The sequence below is a fragment of the Octopus bimaculoides genome, chromosome 4 (assembly GCF_046866305.1).
Source record: "Octopus bimaculoides isolate indiv1 chromosome 4, ASM4686630v1, whole genome shotgun sequence".
NCBI lineage: Eukaryota > Metazoa > Mollusca > Cephalopoda > Octopoda > Octopodidae > Octopus > Octopus bimaculoides.
In genome coordinates, this window is record NC_142931.1 from 142,484,667 (window position 1) to 142,505,081 (window position 20,415).

A 20,415-nucleotide genomic window follows, 5' to 3' on the forward strand; every position below is an offset into this window, starting at 1 on the left:
TGAATAACAAGCAACCAGAGCATTGTTTAAAAATAAGATCTGCTCATAAGAAAGGCCATTGAGTCAAAAACAGCTAACCAGTTTTTCTGTGCTTAGGAAGACCCTTAGACAGCATCTTCTTCCCACACTGGAGGAGCATATATATTTTTTAACTTGTACTTGTTTCAGTCACTAGACTGCAGCCATGCTGGGGAACTGCCTTGAATTTTAGTCAAACGAATTGACCCCAGTATCTATCTATCTGTATATATATATATATATATATATATATATATATATATATTGAAACAAAAGTCGTCAGAATTATATTTGACAAGTTTGAAAGACGAACGAAAGCGCTAATATATGTATAAAATAAATGAAAGAAGTTATTCTCAAATCCTGACGACTTTTTTTTCAATATTTAGTTCTGTACATCACACCTAACACTCTACACACACATATATATATATATATATATATATATATATATAGGTAAGTGGTAGGTTTGCCTCGATCCTTCAGGGGTAGTCTGAAGCATCCAAGCAACCAGGGGATGTTTAAATCCGGAGGCACTCCTGGGGATCACCTGTATGGGTACCGTCTTGGGAAGAGGGCGTCCAGAGGCAGGTAATATGTTGCTTAAACCGTAGTTTATGTATTTACTTGGATAATGGAGCAACAAATACAAGAAAAAGCATTTTCGTTGGACTAGATAGCCGTTGTTTTATTATGTGGAACTTGTGAAATGAGTCAGTGTGGAGGTTTAGGTTATGTAATGAGTCATTTTGTATATTATGTCTTAGTCACTTACGCACGTTTCGATCCAGCCAGTAGTTTGGCCGATCTCTTCAGAGTGTTGAAGGGTATATTCGAAGTTTGTGGTGTGCGAAATGTAGGAGAAGTAATTATTGGGTGTAATATATGTGGTGGTGGTGATAGTGGTGATAGGTCAATAGAGCCTTACGTTTTAGTTGTTGCGTTGGTCTTCTTGTAAGGGGATATAGGGTGGGTGCTATTTAAGAACATTGTTCCAGTTTTAGTCAAGTGCATCTCCGCATTTGACTAAAACTGGAACAATGTTCTTAAATAGCACCCACCCTATATCCCCTTACAAGAAGACCAACGCAACAACTAAAACGTAAGGCTCTATTGACCTATCACCACTATCACCACCACCACATATATTACACCCAATAATTACTTCTCCTACATTTCGCACACCACAAACTTCGAATATACCCTTCAACACTCTGAAGAGATCGGCCAAACTACTGGCTGCATCGAAACGTACGTAAGTGACTAAGACATAATATACAAAATGACTCGTTACATAACCTAAACCTCCACACTGACTCATTTCACAAGTTCCACATAATAAAACAACGGCTATCTAGTCCAACGAAAATGCTTTTTCTTGTATTTGTTGCTCCATTCTCCAAGTAAATATATATATATATATATATATCATCATCATCATCTTCATCGTTTAACGTCCGCTTTCCATGCTAGCATGGGTTGGACGATTTGACTGAGGACTGGTGAAACCGGATGGCAACACCAGGCTCCAATCTAATTTGGCAGAGTTTCTACAGCTGGATGCCCTTCCTAACGCCAACCACTCAGAGAGTGTAGTGGGTGCTTTTATGTGTCACCCGCACGAAAACGGCCACGCTCGAAATGGTGTCTTTTATGTGCCACCCGCACAAGCCAGTTCAGGGGCACTGGCAACGATCTCACTCGAAAATCCTACGGGAGCCAGTCAGGCGGTACTGGCAACGGCCACGCTCAAAATGGTGCATCTCATGTGCCACCCGCACAAGAGCCAGTCCAGGGGCACTGGCAACGATCTTACTTGGCTTGCCGGGTCTTCTCACGCACAGCACATTTCCAAAGGTCTCGGTCAGTAGTCATCGCCTCGGTGAGGCCCAATGTACGAAGGTCTTGCCTCACCACCTCAGCCCAGGTCTTCCTGGGCCTACCTCTTCCACGGGTTCCCTCAACTGTTAGGGTGTGATGTGTATATATATATATATATATATATATATATATATATATATATAATGGTGCTTACATACTTTAACCATCAGATGTCAAAGTAACAATTTAGCAATATAGACAGCACAAACATATTGGTCATACAGACTAACTACCAGATGTTACTAAAAGCATCAAGGCAATACAAACTGACTAGAAGCTAAAATAACCAAAATCCAAGCAATACAGACTGACCAACAGATGCTAAAATAAGCTGAACACAGTTCACTTTACATCTGCTTTTCCATTCTAGCATGGGTTAGTTGAATACATGTAACACAAATTGATCAACAGCTGCTAAAATAACCGATATTCAGGCAATATATGTGACTGACCTTCAGATGCCAAAGAAGTGTAACAAAAGTGAAATAAAGAAGTTAATTTTGTTGGTAGCGGGAACTTTATAATTACGGGTTACGGTGTTGACTTTGGATGTTCAGGTGTTTGCAGACTATAATAAAAGTGCTAACAATAATGCACCTGTTTTCAATTCCATGACCATCACTCCAGAGTGAGCTCAACATTGCATGGAATAAAACATCAATAACACTTAAAGAAGTTGTAAAAAAGCTATAAAGAACATTGAAGATTTTTATGGCCAAATATTTATTGAATGTCACACCAAAATTTTGAGATGGAATCTAGTGACACTTGAGTAATGAACAAAGATTTGGTATGTGGAAGGTGTGTATATATACACACATTCACGTAGGTATGTAGCTTAGTGGTTAGAGGTATTCCGCTCACAATCATAAGAGGATGAGTTCAATTCATTTCCTGTTGCTAACTGGAAATAAATGAGTTGTACCTGTAATTTCAAAGGGGCCAGCCTTGTCGCATTCTGTGTCATGCTGAATCTCCCTGAGAACTACATTAAGATTATGCATGTCTGTGGAGTGCTCAGCCACTTGCATGTTAATTTCATGAGCAGGCTGTTCCGTTGGTTGGATCAACTGGAAACTTTTTCATTATAACCAATGGAGCGCCAGTTTGACATGCATGTGCACACGCACAGAGAGGTTTTGTTTATAATTGTCTGACTCTGGTGTTTTACTGTTGGTTTTTTTTTTGGTTGCTTGTGCAGCGGATTGAAAAGAAAGAAAACGCATATATCACGAGAATTACTTGTGTATCTCAGGATTTAAGATACCTAACCCATATCCCTCTATGTTGTCCACTCCACTGGTACTCCATCAGTTAAGATGATGAGGTTGTTCCGATCAACAGAACAACCTGCTCGTGAAATTAACATACAAGCGGCTGAGTGCTCCACAGGCGGCGAGCTGGCAGAAACGTTAGCACGTCGGGCGAAATGCTTAGCGGTATTTCGTCTGCCGTTAGGTTCTGAGTTCAAATTCTGCCGAGGTCGACTTTACCTTTCATCCTTTCGGGGTCAATAAATTAAGAACCAGTTACGCACTGGGGTCGATGTAATCGACTTAATCTGTTTGTCTGTTCTTGTTTGTCCCCTCTATGATTAGCCCCTTGTGGGCAATAAAAGAATAAGACATGCATACACTTAATGTAGCTCTCCAATAGTTTCATCATGACACAATATGTAACAAAGCTGGCCCCTTTGAATTACAGGTACATCTCTCTTTTGCTAGCTGAGTGAACTGGAGCAATGTGAAATAAACTGTCTTGCTCAAGGACATAACACGCTGCTATATATCAAACTCATGACCATATGATTGTGAGCTGAATATTCTAACCACTTAGCCACGCACCTGTATGCTTTGAAAAATATCTATAATGGTTGGCATCAGGAAATTATGAGAGAATGTGTCATGAGAAAGAGTGTGTTGTCATGTGGGTGATAAAGTGTGTATGAGAGTATGTTATCATGAATGTGTGTGTGTGTGTGTGTGTGTGAGAAAGAAAGCATGTGTATGAGAAAGCATGTTGCATGTGCATTTAAAAAAAATAGTGTGTGTGTGTATGTGTGAAAGAACATGTTATGCATGTGTGAGAGAGAGAGCATTATACACAAAACTAAACCCTGAAAGCAAGGAATCCAGCTAACAGCTTCAAGATAAAAAAAAAATGGACGAACGTTCTGATTCTGTACAGTTTGATGGGAAAGGAAATTGGATCGTCAGGCTAAAGTCCTTCATATGGACGCTTACCCTTAACAAGATTAGCAGGGATTGAGGGATAAAGAACAGTGAGCAGTGAGGCATACCTGGTTAGGTGAAATAAGATTAGGTCCTGGCTGGTAGATCTCATAGACCTAGAGAGAGAGAGAGAGAGAAGTAGGAGGGGAGATAGAGAAATAGGGAGAAGTGGAGAAGGAGAGAGAAAATATACAGGAAACTAAAAATAAAGAAACAAACAAAAATGAAAAAACGAAAATCAAAAATAAAGAAATTGTGAAAAAAAAAACAACAAAAAGTTAAGGCTCCAGCAAGCAAAATGGACATGCAATTTATCTCTCACTCAATCTTGAAATGATTTGAGGAGTATTTAACTTATAATATTAAGACTAATCAGATATCTCCAAAGTGACATCTCAAAATCTTATTTATTGTTATATGTTTTTTTTTTTTTGATGTCCAGTCACTATAACTTTCACCGTCTGTAAAACATTGGTTCTGTACATGTAAATGTAATACTTCAGGTCATCTACAATGTTTTTGTAAAAACAGAAAAATACATTATAAGAGAAAGGAAAATAGAGAGAGAAATTGATGAAAGAAGAGGGGATGAGGAAACGGTTGTGAAATAAGAGAAGATGAATGAAGAGAGACGATGAAAAGTAAATGATTATAAGTGAAAAAGATGAAACTAGTGACAAAATACAAGAAAAACATGTTCAATAACATCTTTGTTTAACTTTTCGCAAGCAAAAAAAAAAAAAAAAAAGTGGTAAACAGTTACAAGGATGAATATTAGTCAAAAGAGAACAAATTGAGAAAAATAAAACAAAGAATGTATATCAGAGAGTGGTGTTGAAATTAAGGCAAAAGTTAACTGACCACAAAAGTCATAGGAGTGACCAAGCAGTATTATAACTCTGCAAGAGAGAGTGATGGGAATGGTAAAACTGGTGATCACATAGATCACCGAAGAAGGTCAAACAGTGCTGTAGAGAAAGAGTAGTGATGAAGTTAAGACTGGTTTGCTGCCCACAATGGTCAAGGAAGATGGTCAAGCGATAGCTATGTAAGACAGAGTCCAAATAAATCAGTGATGAGTTTGTGTCAATATAATTGATAAATATATGTTTTATGTGCCATGAAGTGCGGAGAGTTCAGACATTTTGAGCAGGGAAGTTTTCCCTTCTATGATCACACATTTTTTTAGGGATATCAAGAACTATATAAACTAATGTGCCCTTTTCTTGGTAGGTTTGATATATACTAATTCTAATAGATTAAGCAACTACATGGAGGCCCTCTAAGCTAAGGGTGTTTAGTTTAGAAACAGTAACTGAAGTGGAAGGTTATTTCTGAAACTGATGTCTACAGATCTTCACATTCCTCACACAAAATTCTCATTTGGAAACAGCCCTTTTAGGGCTGTTTCCAAAACATCAACACCTACCTCTTTGCCCAAAACAAGTTTATTTTATTTTACAAATTTTATAGGTACATAGCTGTACCCTGGTCTGATAAATATATTTCATTTCCTATTCAACAGCTGAACAATCACTCTCCAAGTCAGCAGAGAGATTTTAGAAGAATTCCATTATCTCTCGTGGATTGACTGTTCCTGAAGATCAGGAGTTAATCATTTTTTATTTGTGGACCCCTTTCATTACTATTCTATTTTGATGGACCCTCATAGTCATTCAATGTTTAAAACCTAGTTTTATAAACTATTTTTCCAAAATTCCTAATTTGTTTTTCACTTGTTAACTTGTTAAGGTGGAATTATGTAAAACATTAGAGAAAGAAACATAGCTGTCCCTTTCAAAAATACATCTAAATCAGAATTTTTCATGGACCCTTACAATAGAACTATATTTTCCTATTTTGCTCATACAAACCCCCAAAAGCCTTACATGTCCTAACAGGGACCATATGGGTCCCAGCTGAGAATCAGTGTTGTAGAGGATCTCTCAGCTCATGTAGAATTTTGTACCTCGGAATATAAAAGCCATTAGGTTTTTAACAATTATCGATTTAGCTTAATTTTTGTGCCTAAATAAAAATTCCAGAAACAAAATTCACTCTCCAGTTTTGAAAAGAAGCAAGAATACTTCATTGATTTTACTTCTAGGTTGATAACAAAGCAACCCCTAAGGAATCTGGACTGTGAGTATAGGGGTTACAATTAAATAGAACATACATAGTTTGGTAATGACCATTTCTGACAACTCACAAGTCAATAAAAAAGTCTCAACTCGCTAGAAATCATAGCCATGTCTCTTCCAAATCATACCATGGTGTATTAAAAGGTCACATTTGGTCTCATCAGAATATACATTCTTCAAAGTTCACATAATCTTTTCTATTTAAGGCACAAGGGCTGAAATTTTGGAGGGAGTTAGTCGATTACATTGACCCCATTATTTCACTGGTACTTAATTTATCGACCCCAAAAGGATGACAGGCAGTTGACTTTGGCAGACTAATAATAATAATAATAATGATTTCAAATTTTGACACAAGGCCAGCAATTTTGGGGCAGGGAGTAAGTCAATTACTTTGCCCTTGGTGATAAACTGGTACTTAATTTATTTTATCGACCCTGAGAGGACAAAAGGCAAAGTCGACCTCAGTGGAATTTGAACTCAGAATGTGGAAATGGATGAAACACTGTTAAGCATTTTTCCCAGTGTGCTAATGGTTCTGCCAACTTGCACACTAACAGAAGTGTTCCTTCTAATCCCTTATGGAATCGACTGAAATAACTGCATCGTTGGCTGATGCTACTTAAGTCAGACATTAAGTGGAGAAAGCATGATTATTATATTAAATATGGCCTGGGACAAGGCTATCAAAAAAAGGTTCATTGCAGGAGAAGAGGGATAACAAAATTCTACTTGTGTCACAAACATATCAAGGTCTTGAATGTGGTGCATGTTGGTGATATATGTGTATACACACACTGTGCACTTTTGGAAATGGGCCTACCTTATCTGGAGAAATTTTGCCAGGGGGTAAGTTTATATCCTGTAGTTGTACAAAAGTCAAGGTTAACAAATAACAACTGCAACATGATTCAGTTATGAAAAGGTTTTGATAAATAAGTTTCATTAAAGAAATATAAATAAAATCAACAAGATGGTGGTGGTGGTGGTGGTGGTGATGGTGTGTGTGTGTGTGTGTGGGGGGGGGTATCATTTGTGCTTAATTAAATTGTTAGCTAAAACAGCAAAGTTTCTCCCAAATCATACTAAACCATCTTAAAAACTGTGGCATTGGACACATTGGAGGATGTAGTCTTAGATATACAATGGCTGAAATTGAAGATCAAATGATCTTGGTTAAAATGGCTTTCATCATAGATCTACTGGATTAGGACAACCTGGGGTTAAAGAACAACAACAACAATAGAAACAAAAGCATTTCAGAGATCAGGCCCCACTGTGGATCAATATGCTAGAAATAGCAACCAAATCACCTTCAAATAATGCCCCAACATCTTAGAAGAAAAAAGAGACATAGGATAATGCAGTTATGGGATAAATTAAAACGATGTGATGGTCATTGTTAGAATAACTTTGATCACAGATTCTGCTTGACAGAGTTGACCTGGGGCTTAAACAAAACATTCAGAGATTATGCCAACAAGAATGTCCAACGAGGAAAAGCAGCTGAATCTTGCTCTAAGCGTATCCAAGTGTCTTGCAAAAGGACAAATTGGATACTGTAGTGTGAAATATAATAAACTAAATGGAATAACTTCATAGAAGTCAGCCAATGGTATGTATACAGAAGGGTCTGTACTGAATGACATACATAAACAATTCTATTGGTTGGAGAAAGAAAACAAAAGCCTAGCAGTAAATGTTAGCAACTCTCAAACAAAACAGATAATTTTAAGAATTTAGGAATTCACAAAATTGCTTAACATTTTCAAGAAAGAAAACCTGATCTGATTTTCCTTGAGTTTGTAAACACAAAATATCTTCACTCACACTTAAGATATATCTTCACTCACACTTAAGATGTATCTCCACTGTCACATTCTAATTCATATAGGATATATCAATTATAAGATTACATTTCATTTCCACACTGCATTTCACTAGGGTGCGCAATGGGGGTAGTGTCAGGCTGAAGTATCACAAATCAATGATTTAATGCATTAATTCGATCAATGGTGGTATTGGCTGTCTTTGTTGTGTCTGTCAAACAACAATGATGTTGGTGACGACTATAAACCATTGGATCAAATTTTTTATGCTCCACATACATGATTGAAGCGGGGAAAACTTTAGCTGAAACAGAAGACACTCGAGAGGATTGACAATGGAGAGACAGGGCTGAAAAGAGTAACTAGATTTTGCTTGAATCTGAGCTGGGCCCCTTAAAAGAAGAACAGGTGGGGTTTGTCATCTGAGTTTCAGCGACCACACGATGTCATGATACAGGAAAAAGTATGGTGCAGCCTTACATCTCAAAGTTACATATATATCCAAATCAACAATTCTACATGCTCTTATATTTATAGTCAACATGACTGACCACTTCATATCGTTGCTATTATGCAAAACTGTTCTAAGTCCAAAACGTTGCTTTTTCAGAAATCGGAAACATAGTTTCATCATTCAATTTCTTTTTACATTAGCAACAGTTTCAGCTTAACGGTAATACTTTGTTGGGTGCACAAAATCGTAACTCCATGCATGTATGATATTTTCAGTCAGAAATATTTTTGCAAAACTGTCGTATGTGGGACTTACTTTTGTATTTTCCAAAAGTGTGGTAAGTCCAAAACGTTGCTTTCTCAAAAAACAAAAATAGTTTCACCATTCCATAGCAAAACGGTTGTACTACACTTTGACAATTTTTGATATCTTGGTATCTGAAGCAGCTGGAGATATGATAGTTTGACCAAAAGAACCGGTTATTGCAAACAAAAATAAATATTGAAAGAAACAGATTTGGCCAAATTTGGACTACGACAGTTTAGTATAATAACAAACAATATGTATATATATCGTTGCTATTATGCAAAAGTATGTCCAAAATGTTGCTCTTTCAGAAAATGAAAAGAAGAGTTTCATCATTCCATAGCAAAACCATTGTACTACACTTTGACAATTTTTGATATTTTGGCATCTGATGCAGCTGGAGATGCAACAGTTTGACTAAAAGAACCAGCTATTGCAAGCAAAAATAAATATTGAAAAAATTAAAAAACCATTTGGCCAAATTTGGACATACAACAGATTAACATAATAGCAACGATATATACTCCCACCAATACTGCATGACATATAAACTCATCATAATTACTTAATGTCCGTTTTCCATGCTGGTATGGGTTGGACAGTTTGGTAGGAACTGGCCAGTTACACCAAGCTCCAGTTGTTTGTTTTGGCATGGTTTCTATGGCTTGATGCCCTTCTTAATGCCAACCACTTCACAGAGTGGACTGGGTGCTTTTTTATGTGGCACCAGCACTTTATACATGGCACCAGCATGGGTGGCTTTTGTGTGTTACTGTCATGGGTGGTTTTACATGATACCTGTATGGGTGCTATTTATGTGGCAACTTAGCTCAATTCCATAATGGAAAGTGGTTTAGTGTCATGCAGTGGAATTGATCACAAAACCATTCGGTTACAAAAAAAAACTTTTCCACCACACACCCAGAACTATGCCTCAATAAATATAGATGTGTGCACACACAGACACACACACAAACTCGTACATTAGTTTCAAACTTTGGAACAAGGCCATCAAGCTCAGGAGAGGGGTACATTGATTACCTCGACCTCAGTGCTCGACTGGTACTTATTTTATCGACCTTGAAAAGCTAAAAGGCAAAGTCGACCTTGGTGGAATTTGAACTCAGAACATAGACAGACGAAATGCCACTTAGCATTTTGCCTGGGATGCTAACAATTCCGTTTGCTCACTGCCTAATAAACACCCTTATATTGGTAACTGGTGGAGAAAAAAGTACTTAATACTTTAGTAGAGATTAAAACAGTAGAACCTCGCAGTACGATTGCCCCATTATATGAGTAATTTGTTGTATGAAGCGAGACTCATACAAATTTTTGTCTTGAAGTACGAGCATGCAAATCGTTCCATTTTTAAGGTAATTCAGTAAATAAAACCAGTTTACATATTTCTTTTGCATTCTTTTTTTTATAATTGTCATTTAACTTGTAACTATACCTTTTCTCTTTTAAAATCCATAAAAAGTTATTTTTGAGTGGTTTGTGGGGAGGGGCTGGAATGGATTAATTATATTTTAGTTAATTTCAATGTGGAAAACTGATTTGTAAAACGAGTAAATTGTAAGATGAGTTTGGTTATGGAATGAATTATACTCGTACTGCGCGGTATCACTGTAATATATGTTTTATTTTAGTCAAGTCAGTCTCTTGTTACTCTGAGTTTCACCAATGAGTGCAGAGTACCCTTGAGGCAAGTTACAACTGAAGAAATACTGAAATTTGTACATCTACGTATAGGATTCCTGTAATAGGGTATGATGGTGGGGGTGGGGAATATCAAAGGAATGGAAAAAGCAAAAAGAGGGAGAAAATAAAATAAAAAAGGAAGAAAAAGGAGTAATAGTAACTAAATTACCCTTAAATTATACACCATAAAATTGAAAAAAGGCGCAGGAGTGGCTGTGTGGTAAGTAGCTTGTTTACCAACCACATGGTACCGGGTTCAGTCCCACTGTGTGGCACCTTGAGCAAGTGTCTTCTACTATAGCCTCAGGCCAACCAAAGCCTTGTGAGTGGATTTGGTAGACGGAAACTGAAAGAAGCCCGTCGTATATATGTATATATATATATGTATGTGTGTCTGTGTTTGTCCCCCCCACCATCGCTTGACAACCGATGCTGCTGTGTTTACGTCCCCGTAACTTAGCAGTTCGACAAAAAGAGACCGATAGAATAAGTACTAGGCTTACAAAGAATAAGTCCTGTGTTCGATTTGGTCGACTAAAGGCAGTGCTCCAGCATGGCCGCAGTCAAATGACAAACAAGTAAAAGAGTATTGTAAGAAGCTTCACCTATTTCTCTTTTCTTTCCTTTTTTTTTTCCTTTTTTACAACAGCGAGATCTGAGAAACTGCTTACATATGCATGCACCTATGCCACACACATTCCGTAAATACAAAAACTCCTTGAAAACCCGGAGTTCTTCAAATGAAGCCTCTTGCGATATTTGTTCTGTATCAAATCCCATATACTTCCTTGTTACTTTTGCTGCCAGGTAGACAATGAACCAATGGTTAACCCAATTCAAAGCTCCAACCCCAATGCTCTTGTCCACCAGTTGCAATATGAATTAATTGAAATTACAAGCTGTGCGGCCGTTCCAGGTATTCTGGACTAATTCAATGAGAAAATTAAAGCAATTAGTTCTAAATTAATTGTGTTAAGTGGTGGATAAGAGACAAGTTGCAGGAGTTCTTTGGTAGAATATCTTACCTGAAGAAAGACAATAGAGTTGGTGCCACTACCACAGACAGCATGAATGAAGAAACACCACCAAATAACTTAAAGGTTGTGGTGGTGGAAGAGGAAGGGGAGAGGGGGTGATGGTGAAGGGGAGGGTGGTGGTGGTGGTGGAGGAGAGGAAGATGGTGGTGGTGATGAAGACATGTTTTGAAGGACTTTTAACCAAAAACTGGAGCAACTGAATCACAACTGGCTGGGGTGTAACTGGCCAGCTGTAGCAAATGGTTGGGGTGTAACAGGCCAGCTGTAGCAACTGGATGGGGTGTAACAGGCCAGCTGTAGCAACTGGCTGGGGTGTAACAGGCTAGCTGTAGCAACTGGCTGGGGTGTAACAGGCCAGCTGTAGCAACTGGCTGGGGTGTAACAGACCAGCTGTAGCAACTGGATGGGGTGTAACAGGCCAGCTGTAGCAACTGGCTGGGGTGTAACAGGCCAGCTGTAGCAACTGGCTGGGGTGTAACAGGCTAGCTGTAGCAACTGGCTGGGGTGTAACAGGCCAGCTGTAGCAACAGGCACTTGGTGTAGGCTTCCATGTTGAGTCTGAAGCCATGTGGGAAAATGAATGGTGGCATAAGGTCGCAGTTACTAGTGATCACTCCAAACACCATGATGCTGACTGAATGTTTGATTTTTATCACTCTTGGTACATTTCCTCAGATTGACACCCAAACACTCTGAAATGTTCATATTAGAGCTTCTGGTGTAAATGCCGAGCAGTACATGTCGCTTCCTAATTTCTGGAAGAGTGAATTGCATTACGGTGCTGTTTTTCCCACAGACAGTGTCCAACTGACCCTACCATACTGTGTAGTCAACAAAATCAAAAACAAACAATGCACATGCACGAAATTAAAAATATAAAATGGCAACAATTTACCCATCGCACCACACACACACACACACACACACACACACACACACACACACACACACACATATAAATCATCATCATCATCGTTTAACGTCCGCTTTCCATGCTAGCATGGGTTGGACGATTTGACTGAGGACTGGTGAAACCGGATGGCAACACCAGGCTCCAGTCTGATTTGGCAGAGTTTCTACAGCTGGATGCCCTTCCTAACGCCAACCACTCAGAGAGTGTAGTGGGTGCTTTTACGTGTCACCCGCACGAAAACGGCCACGCTCGAAATGGTGTCTTTTATGTGCCACCCGCACAAGCCAGTCCAGGGGCACTGGCAACGATCTCGCTCGAAAATCCTACAGGAGCCAGTCAGGCGGTACTGGCAACGGCCACGCTCAAAATGGTGCATCTCATGTGCCACCCGCACAAGAACCAGTCCAGGGGCACTGGCAACGATCTTACTTGGCTTGCCGGGTCTTCTCACGCACAGCCCATTTCCAAAGGTCTCGGTCCGTAGTCATCGCCTCGGTGAGGCCCAATGTACGAAGGTCTTGCCTCACCACCTCAGCCCAGGTCTTCCTGGGCCTACCTCTTCCACGGGTTCCCTCAACTGTTAGGGTGTGGCACTTTTTCACGCAGCTATCCTCCTCCATTCTCACCACATGTCCATACCAGTGCAATCGTCTCTCTTGCACGCCACAACTGATGCTTCTAATGTTCAGCTTTTCTCTCAAGATACTTACACTCTGACGGGTATTCACATTGACATTACACATCCAACGGAGCATACTGGCTTCATTCCTTGCGAGCTTACGTATGTCCTCAGCAGTTACAGCCCATGTTTCACTGCCATGTAGCATGGTTGTTCGTACGCATGCGTCATACAGTCTGCCTTTTACTCTGAGTGAGAGTCCCTTTGTCGCCAGCAGGGGTAAGAGCTCTCTAAACTTTGCCCAGGCTATTCTTATTCTTGCAGCTACACTTTCAGCGCACCCACCCCCACTACTAACTTGGTCGCCCAGATAGCGGAAGCTATCGACTACCTCTAGTTTTTCACCCTGGAATGAGATAGAAGTTGTTTCCTGTTTGTTTGCAGTCTTTATTGCACCTGAACATCTGCCACAAACAAAAACTAACTTGCTAGTTAACCTGCCTTTGATGTTGCTGCACCTCTTATGTGTCCATAGCTTGCACCGGGTACATCTTATAGAGTTACTACCTACTCCTTTTCTACATACTGAGCAGGGCCATCTACCTGAAGGGGTTTGTGTTTTATCTACCTTCCTACTTATTAGGATTTTGGTTTTAGCTAGGTTGACTCTAAGGCCCTTCAATTCTAGACCTTGCTTCCACACCTGAAACTTCTCCTCTAGTTCTGATAGTGACTCCGCAATTAGGGCAAGGTCATCAGCATAGAGGAGCTCCCAGGGGCAACCTGTCTTGAACTCCTCTGTGATTGCCTGGAGGACTATGGTAAATAATAGGGGGCTGAGGACGGAACCTTGGTGGACCCCTACCTCTACCCGGAATTCATTGCTGTACTCATTTCCAACCCTCACCTTACTGGCCGCATCTCTGTACATGGCTCGCACAGCTCTCACTAGCCATTCTTCTATCCCAAGTTTCCTCATTGACCACCAGATAAGGGATCGGGGGACCCTGTCAAAGGCTTTCTCCATGTCAACGAAAGCCAGGTACAGAGGTTTATCCTTGGCTAGGTATTTCTCTTGCAACTGTCTCACTAGAAATAAGGCATCAGTAGTGCTTTTACCTGGCACGAACCCAAACTGCATCTCATCTAAATTGATTCGCCCCCTAATTAGTTGGGCTATGACCCTCTCTGTAACTTTCATAACCTGATCTAACAGCTTGATGCCTCTGTAATTATTTGTATCTAAAGCGTCCCCTTTACCTTTGTAGCAGTTGACTATGATGCTGCTACACCAGTCATAGGGTATGACTCCTTCGTGTATCACCTGGTTCGTAATACGGGTGACTAGGCTATAGCCAACACTGCCAGATATTTTGAGCATCTCTGCAGTGATTCCTGATGGGCCGGGGGCTTTCCCGGTCTTCATACTCTTAATTGCTTTATCTACCCTGGTACTATCAACTCGGATAGCTGGTCCCTCTATTGGGTCGACATAAGGCAGGCTCTCTTTCTCCCATTCATTCTCTTTATTAAGCAATCTATCGTAGTGGCATCTCCAGACCTCTTTCTTTGCATCCTCATTTAATGCAAGCGTACCATCATCCATGCGAACACATTTCTCTCCTACAACATCACTATTCTCTCTCCTACACCGTCTTGCAACACGAAATACCTCGAGTCTTTGGTCCTCACGGCGCAGAACATTGGCAAATCTTTCCTTATCTGCTTCCCCTCTGGCTAAATAAACCTGTCGCCTAGCCTCCCTTCTGGCACATTGGTACAATTCCCTGCTACCACCGTTCTTCCAGTCCTTCCAAGCTTGTTTCTTTTGTCTAATAGCCCTGTCTACCTCCTTGTTCCACCACCACGTTACTCTGGGTTGGGAGGTGACCTTACACCACCCACAAATCTGGTCGGTGGCTTTCAACAGGTTGTCCCGCAGAAATCTCCAATGGAAGGGAAAAAAATCAAATTATAAATGTGGCAGCTTGAAGCTTTTGAAAATATCAAATATACATACATAGAAACATATATATTATGCCCTATTTACATGAACATATATGCAAATATATATACATACACAATTTGCATGCATATAATCAATAGGTGTGTATCCACATATTTGACTGCATTGAGCACTTTTTCTGTTTAGTACTAAAAAAAAAAAGGTAAATAAAAGAAAAAGGAGGAAAAAAGTAGAATAGCAAAGGCATGGCTGTGTGGTAAGAAGCTTGCTTCCCACCCACATGGTTCTGGGTTCAGTTCCCCTGCATGTTACTTTGGACAAGTGTCATCTATTAGAGCCTTGGGCTCACCAAAGCTTTGAGTGAGTGGATTTGGTAGACAGAAATTGAAAAAAACCTGTCATATATATGTGTGTGTGTTCACCTCCACTACTTGACAACTGGTATTGGTGTGTTACATCCCCATAACTTAGTGGTTTGGCACAAGAGACTGATAGAATAAGTACCAGGCTTAGATAAAAATAAAGCATTGGGGGTCAATTCATTTGACTAAAGGCAGTGCCTTTAGTCAAATGAATTGACCCCCAATTAAGAGATATATATGCAATTCAAAATATAAACAAAACCATAAAATAAATTTTTATTTTTCAAAATAACACAAAACTAAGAAGGGAAAATAATTTTTATTTTTGTATATTTCTACTTTATTTATATTTGAAAAGTTTTCTCCTACTTGTTTTAATTGCAAAGATTTGATCAGATCCTCACCATGATACCACGAACACTTTGAAATTATATTTCTGATCATATAAAACTACTTTGATATTATTTTAGCAATTTTAGAGTAACTCTTGTGCCGTAAACCATTTATCATTTCTGATGTGCTTCCACTTCCCTTTAAACCCTAAGCATAAGCTTATTTTGTTTAATCCAGCACTGGTGTGCAACCTGGAGACAATAGTTCAGAGGGTGCATAGATTTTATTCCTGGACTGGTGGACAGGTGGTGCCCGAGCAAGGCGTTTCATTTCACAATGCTTTCAGTCTTCAGCTGCAAATGAGCAGTGACCTAGTATACTAGTGTTACTCTCTCTCCCTGTGACAATCACAGATATTCTGCAGGATCATATGTGGGAGAGTTGAGGGAGCATGCTTGTGTCCCTTCAAGGGCACTGACAACAATTAGCAAACACAAATACATGCAAGTATATCATCCCTGCTTTTGCGAGTGATGGTTGTAAGTTTTAAGATGGTTGAATCATGTAGCCTTCCCCATAACTAGTTCCTGAAGGACATGAAACTCCTTTGGTCCAACCCATTATTATAGACAGGGGAGGGCAATATTAGGTATACAGCTGCTTGATATGAGCATCCACTCAGAATCCACAGAAATAAAAAAAGAAGGGTTTCTAATGAACTAGGCATCCCCTGCAGATCCCTCCGTCGACTTATGAATTGCTCCACATGGTTCCGGGTTTAGTCCCACTGCTTGACACCTTGGGCAAGTGTCTTCTACTATAGCCACTGGCCGAGCAAAGCCTTGTGAGTGGATTCGGTAGACGGAAACTGAAAGAAGCCCATCGTATATATATATATATATATATATATATATATATATATATATGTGTGTGTGTGTGTGTGCATATGATTGTGTGTCTGTGTTTGTCCCCCCACCATCACTTGACAACCGATGCTGGTGTGTTTACGTCCCCGTAACTTAGCGGTTCGGCCAAAGAGACTGATAGAATAAGTACTAGGCTTACAAAGAATAAGTCCTGGGGTCGATTTGCTCGACTAAAGGCGGTGCTCCAGCATGGCCGCAGTCAAATGACCGAAACAAATAAAAGAGTTATATTAAACAACCGTAGATCTTCTGTATACCTGTATACCCAAGAGAGAAGGGGATATAAGGAGAGAGAGAGAGAAAGTGAGAGGGAGTGTGAGAGTGAGTGTGAGAGTGAGAGAGAGAGAGAGTGAGAGGAAATCCTACGGAAGGGATTTTACACACCCACCTCATTTTAATGTAGAACGGAGGAGGGACAATGGTAGATTAGAAGATTCAAAATACGCGGACAGGCTAGCTAACAGGTAGATATGGATTTAAGTTTAGCCAGTAGTACTCAACAAATTTTCGCCTTTGGACCCCTTTAATTCCTTGTTTTACTTTTGAGGACCCTAATAAACATTCGATGCCTTTTTGTAATTAAATATAAGGAATTGTGTAAACAATATTGTTAAATATATTTTATGTATTATACAAGCATAACCAATTTATTGCACGTAAACTTTAACAACAGTATCATGCGGTCCCCTCCACAGGATCATACAGACCCCGGTTGAAAAACCACTGTGGTAAGCAAAATAAGATGTTATCTGTGATAACTCAAAACATTGTGTATTAAGATTGTTTCAACAAGATTATCGTCATAGAAGGGCAATAAAAGAACTGAAAGAATTTATCACTTTACCTCGAACGGAAGAGGTTTGTCCATCTTATTGTCGTTGCCTGTACCTACCGCGTAAGGTGGAGTCTTACTCTGTTCCTTGGGTAACAACTTCACCCTGTGACTCTCCACCAAACCGATCGGCTGGTTAGCTTTGTAATCGATGGGTTCGCGGTCACGTTCAGATATCGCTACTAGCACATAAGCCGACGGGTTCAACCTCTTGCTAGCAGCAAGTTGTACGAGAAGGTCCATCATCGCCATACTGGAATAAGATAAAAAGAAAGGGGCCGGGAACGAAAAAAAGGAGATTAGTAAAGGAAAAATAGAAAGAATATTACATACCTCCGATGGAGATTTCAACGATAAAGATTTCCAAATTGGCATTTTGCAAATGTAGTATACACACAAAAGTGTAAATATATATATATTTAAGTAATATACATCCAGGAGAGTGTTAACATCTTAAAGTACTTTTAAGTTGTATATCAAAAAGATAATTATTATTATTAAATATACTGGAAAATGTTTTTGATTTTGCCTTTCAGAACTTGTTTTTGCTTTCAACTTTTTGTTTTCTTTCTTGATATTTTTTGGTAATGACGAAATAAACAAAGCAAATATTTTGCTAATTTGTTTTCATTTTCTTAAATATGCATTCATGAATATTAATTATTTATTTATTACGAGCGGTTGTGTACGGCAGAAATACATTAGTTTGGTCTAATATGGGGGTGGGTACAATATCACTTTTGGTTTTTGTTCTTTGAAAGCACTTCAAAATATAAACACGTTTTTTTGGTGTTTCTCTGTTCATGGGACATTTCTTTTTTAAACTAACTTTTGTTTGACACCCCACAGGGAGGAAATAAATAACTTATATATACACACATGTATGTATATACGCACATATGTATGTATATCTATCGTACTTTAAATATGTGAAGAGGGAGAAAGAGTAGTGCGAAGAATTAAAATCTTGGCAGTTTGTTTGTGTTGTAAGTTGGTTTCTGACAAACTCCAGTCTGCTAGATTAGGGTAAATACCCGTCCCAGACCAGTTTCTTTTAACTGGACGGCATTGATTGTGTAGACATCTCCAGGTGAAAGAACGAATGAGATTACTGTAAACAGTACCCAGGTATGTCGTTCCGGTTGGGTAGGGGACGGAATAAAGAGGATGAGAGGGAGGTGGAGACTTACAGGTAACCTGAGTGGTCGGAGATGGTGGTGGTGGGCAGAGTGGTGACACGTGGAGAAAGAGAGAGATAGAGAGAGAGAGTCTGTGTGTAAGGTGTATATGTACGTAAGCGGGGTGGAGCGAGAATAAGAACAATATAAGAAAGGTAGAGGAGGAATAATAAGTAGAGATTGATAAATAAGAAGATAGACTGAGAAAGAGAGAGTCCAACAAACACAGGTAGATATTGAGGGAGAGATAAAGTCAGGTAAAAAAAAGTTGGGGGTAAAAGCGGGTACAACTACACACTGTGCCTTGAGTGACGATCAAGGATAGATTCCTTTAACCACCAGTATTGTGTACATCTTTTCTTCACGATCCAACGAGGAAGCCTCTGTGTCCCTCAAATCTTAGACATAACATATCGATAATGTAATCCTAAATAGTCCTAAAAAGTCGGGATAGTCACGGCTGGAGTTTTTTTTCTTTATCACAGATCTTCTCAGTCAAGGCTGACCGAGGGTTAAACAACGTGTAGATCCGTGTCGATGCACTGGGGAATACTTTATGCGGTCGCTCGACATGCTAGAAATAGCAGCCAAATCTCATGTTAGCTGTCTTGAAATGGAAGAATACATCGTATAATGTATTTGTTAACGTCGTATGTCAGATTATAAGATAGGATAGTCATGAATGGAATGGTTTTGATTATAGATATGCTTGTTCACGGCCGATCCGTACGTCAATGTTTGTCAGGTAAAACGAATGACCACCAGTAAGTAAGTCTTCCTTTGGCCACCCCAGGCGCGTGACTTAATAGTTAGGGTTCACGATCATAAAGTCGTGAGTTCAATTCCTGGCGGTGCAAGCATTTTATTTCACGTTGCTCCAGTCCACTCGGCTGGCTAAAATGAGTTGTACCTGTAATTCAATTGACCAGCCTTGTTACATTCTGTGTCACCCACTGGCTCGGGAACGAAATTTGTTAAGGGGGTGCAAACCTAGGTCCGTTTAATTTGTTTTTGTTCTTTGAGAAGAAACCTAACTTGGAGCTTCTTTTTGCAAACCTGAGTAAAGTAATTAGGGGTGCAAATTTTTGAGTTTGCACTCCACAAAAATTCTAGGGGGTGCACTTGCACCTCTTGCACTCCGTTTTCGGGTCTGTCACCTCGAATCTCAAAGAGAACTACGTTAAGAGTATGCGTGTCTGCGGAGTGCTCAGCCACTTGCACATTAATTTCACGAGCAGGCTGTTCCGAGCAACTGGAACCCTCGTCGTCGTAAGCGACGGAGTACCAATTTTTTTTTTTTTTTTTTACCTAAATGACCATCACCTTTAAACACTTATCACCAGAACTGTTAGAAATAGCAACTAAATCTCCTTCAAATCACATTAAATTGATTGAAAACAGAAGAGCATTGTCTGGCACACGTCTAAAAACAAACGGGGTGGTCACAGGCGGAATGCTTTTGATCATAATTTTACTCAAATAATGCTGACCTGGTATTAACAACAACAAAGTAGAAGGAACCTTCAAGTTGTCCCTTGACATGCGAGAAATAGCAGCTAAGTCTCCTTAAATCACATCCTACTGACTTAAGAAAGAAAAGACATAATCGATGATGTGGTTCTAGAAACACCATGTCTGGAAACAAAAGAAATGACGGGATGGTCACGAGTTGAACGTCTTGGAGT

General features: G+C 39.6%; 1 protein-coding gene across 24 annotated transcripts in view; it reads right to left on the bottom strand.

Annotated features, from left to right (window-relative positions):
• The window catches only part of LOC106877933 (uncharacterized), a 266,382-nt gene that overhangs the window by 81,115 nt on the left and 164,852 nt on the right, over positions 1 to 20,415 (bottom strand). For 12 of the 24 annotated variants that reach the window (XM_089351601.1, XM_052967535.2, XM_089351602.1 and 9 more), the window contains exons 3-5: positions 17,565 to 17,805; positions 7,095 to 7,133; positions 4,199 to 4,246 (exon numbers count right to left, since the gene is read on the bottom strand). In XM_089351601.1, the coding sequence (XP_089207727.1) occupies positions 4,199 to 4,246; positions 7,095 to 7,133; positions 17,565 to 17,805 (328 nt within the window). The remainder of the gene's footprint in view (positions 1 to 4,198; positions 4,247 to 7,094; positions 7,134 to 17,564; positions 17,806 to 20,415) is intronic. The other 12 variants (XM_089351599.1, XM_089351593.1, XM_089351604.1 and 9 more) reach the window with 1 other exon arrangement.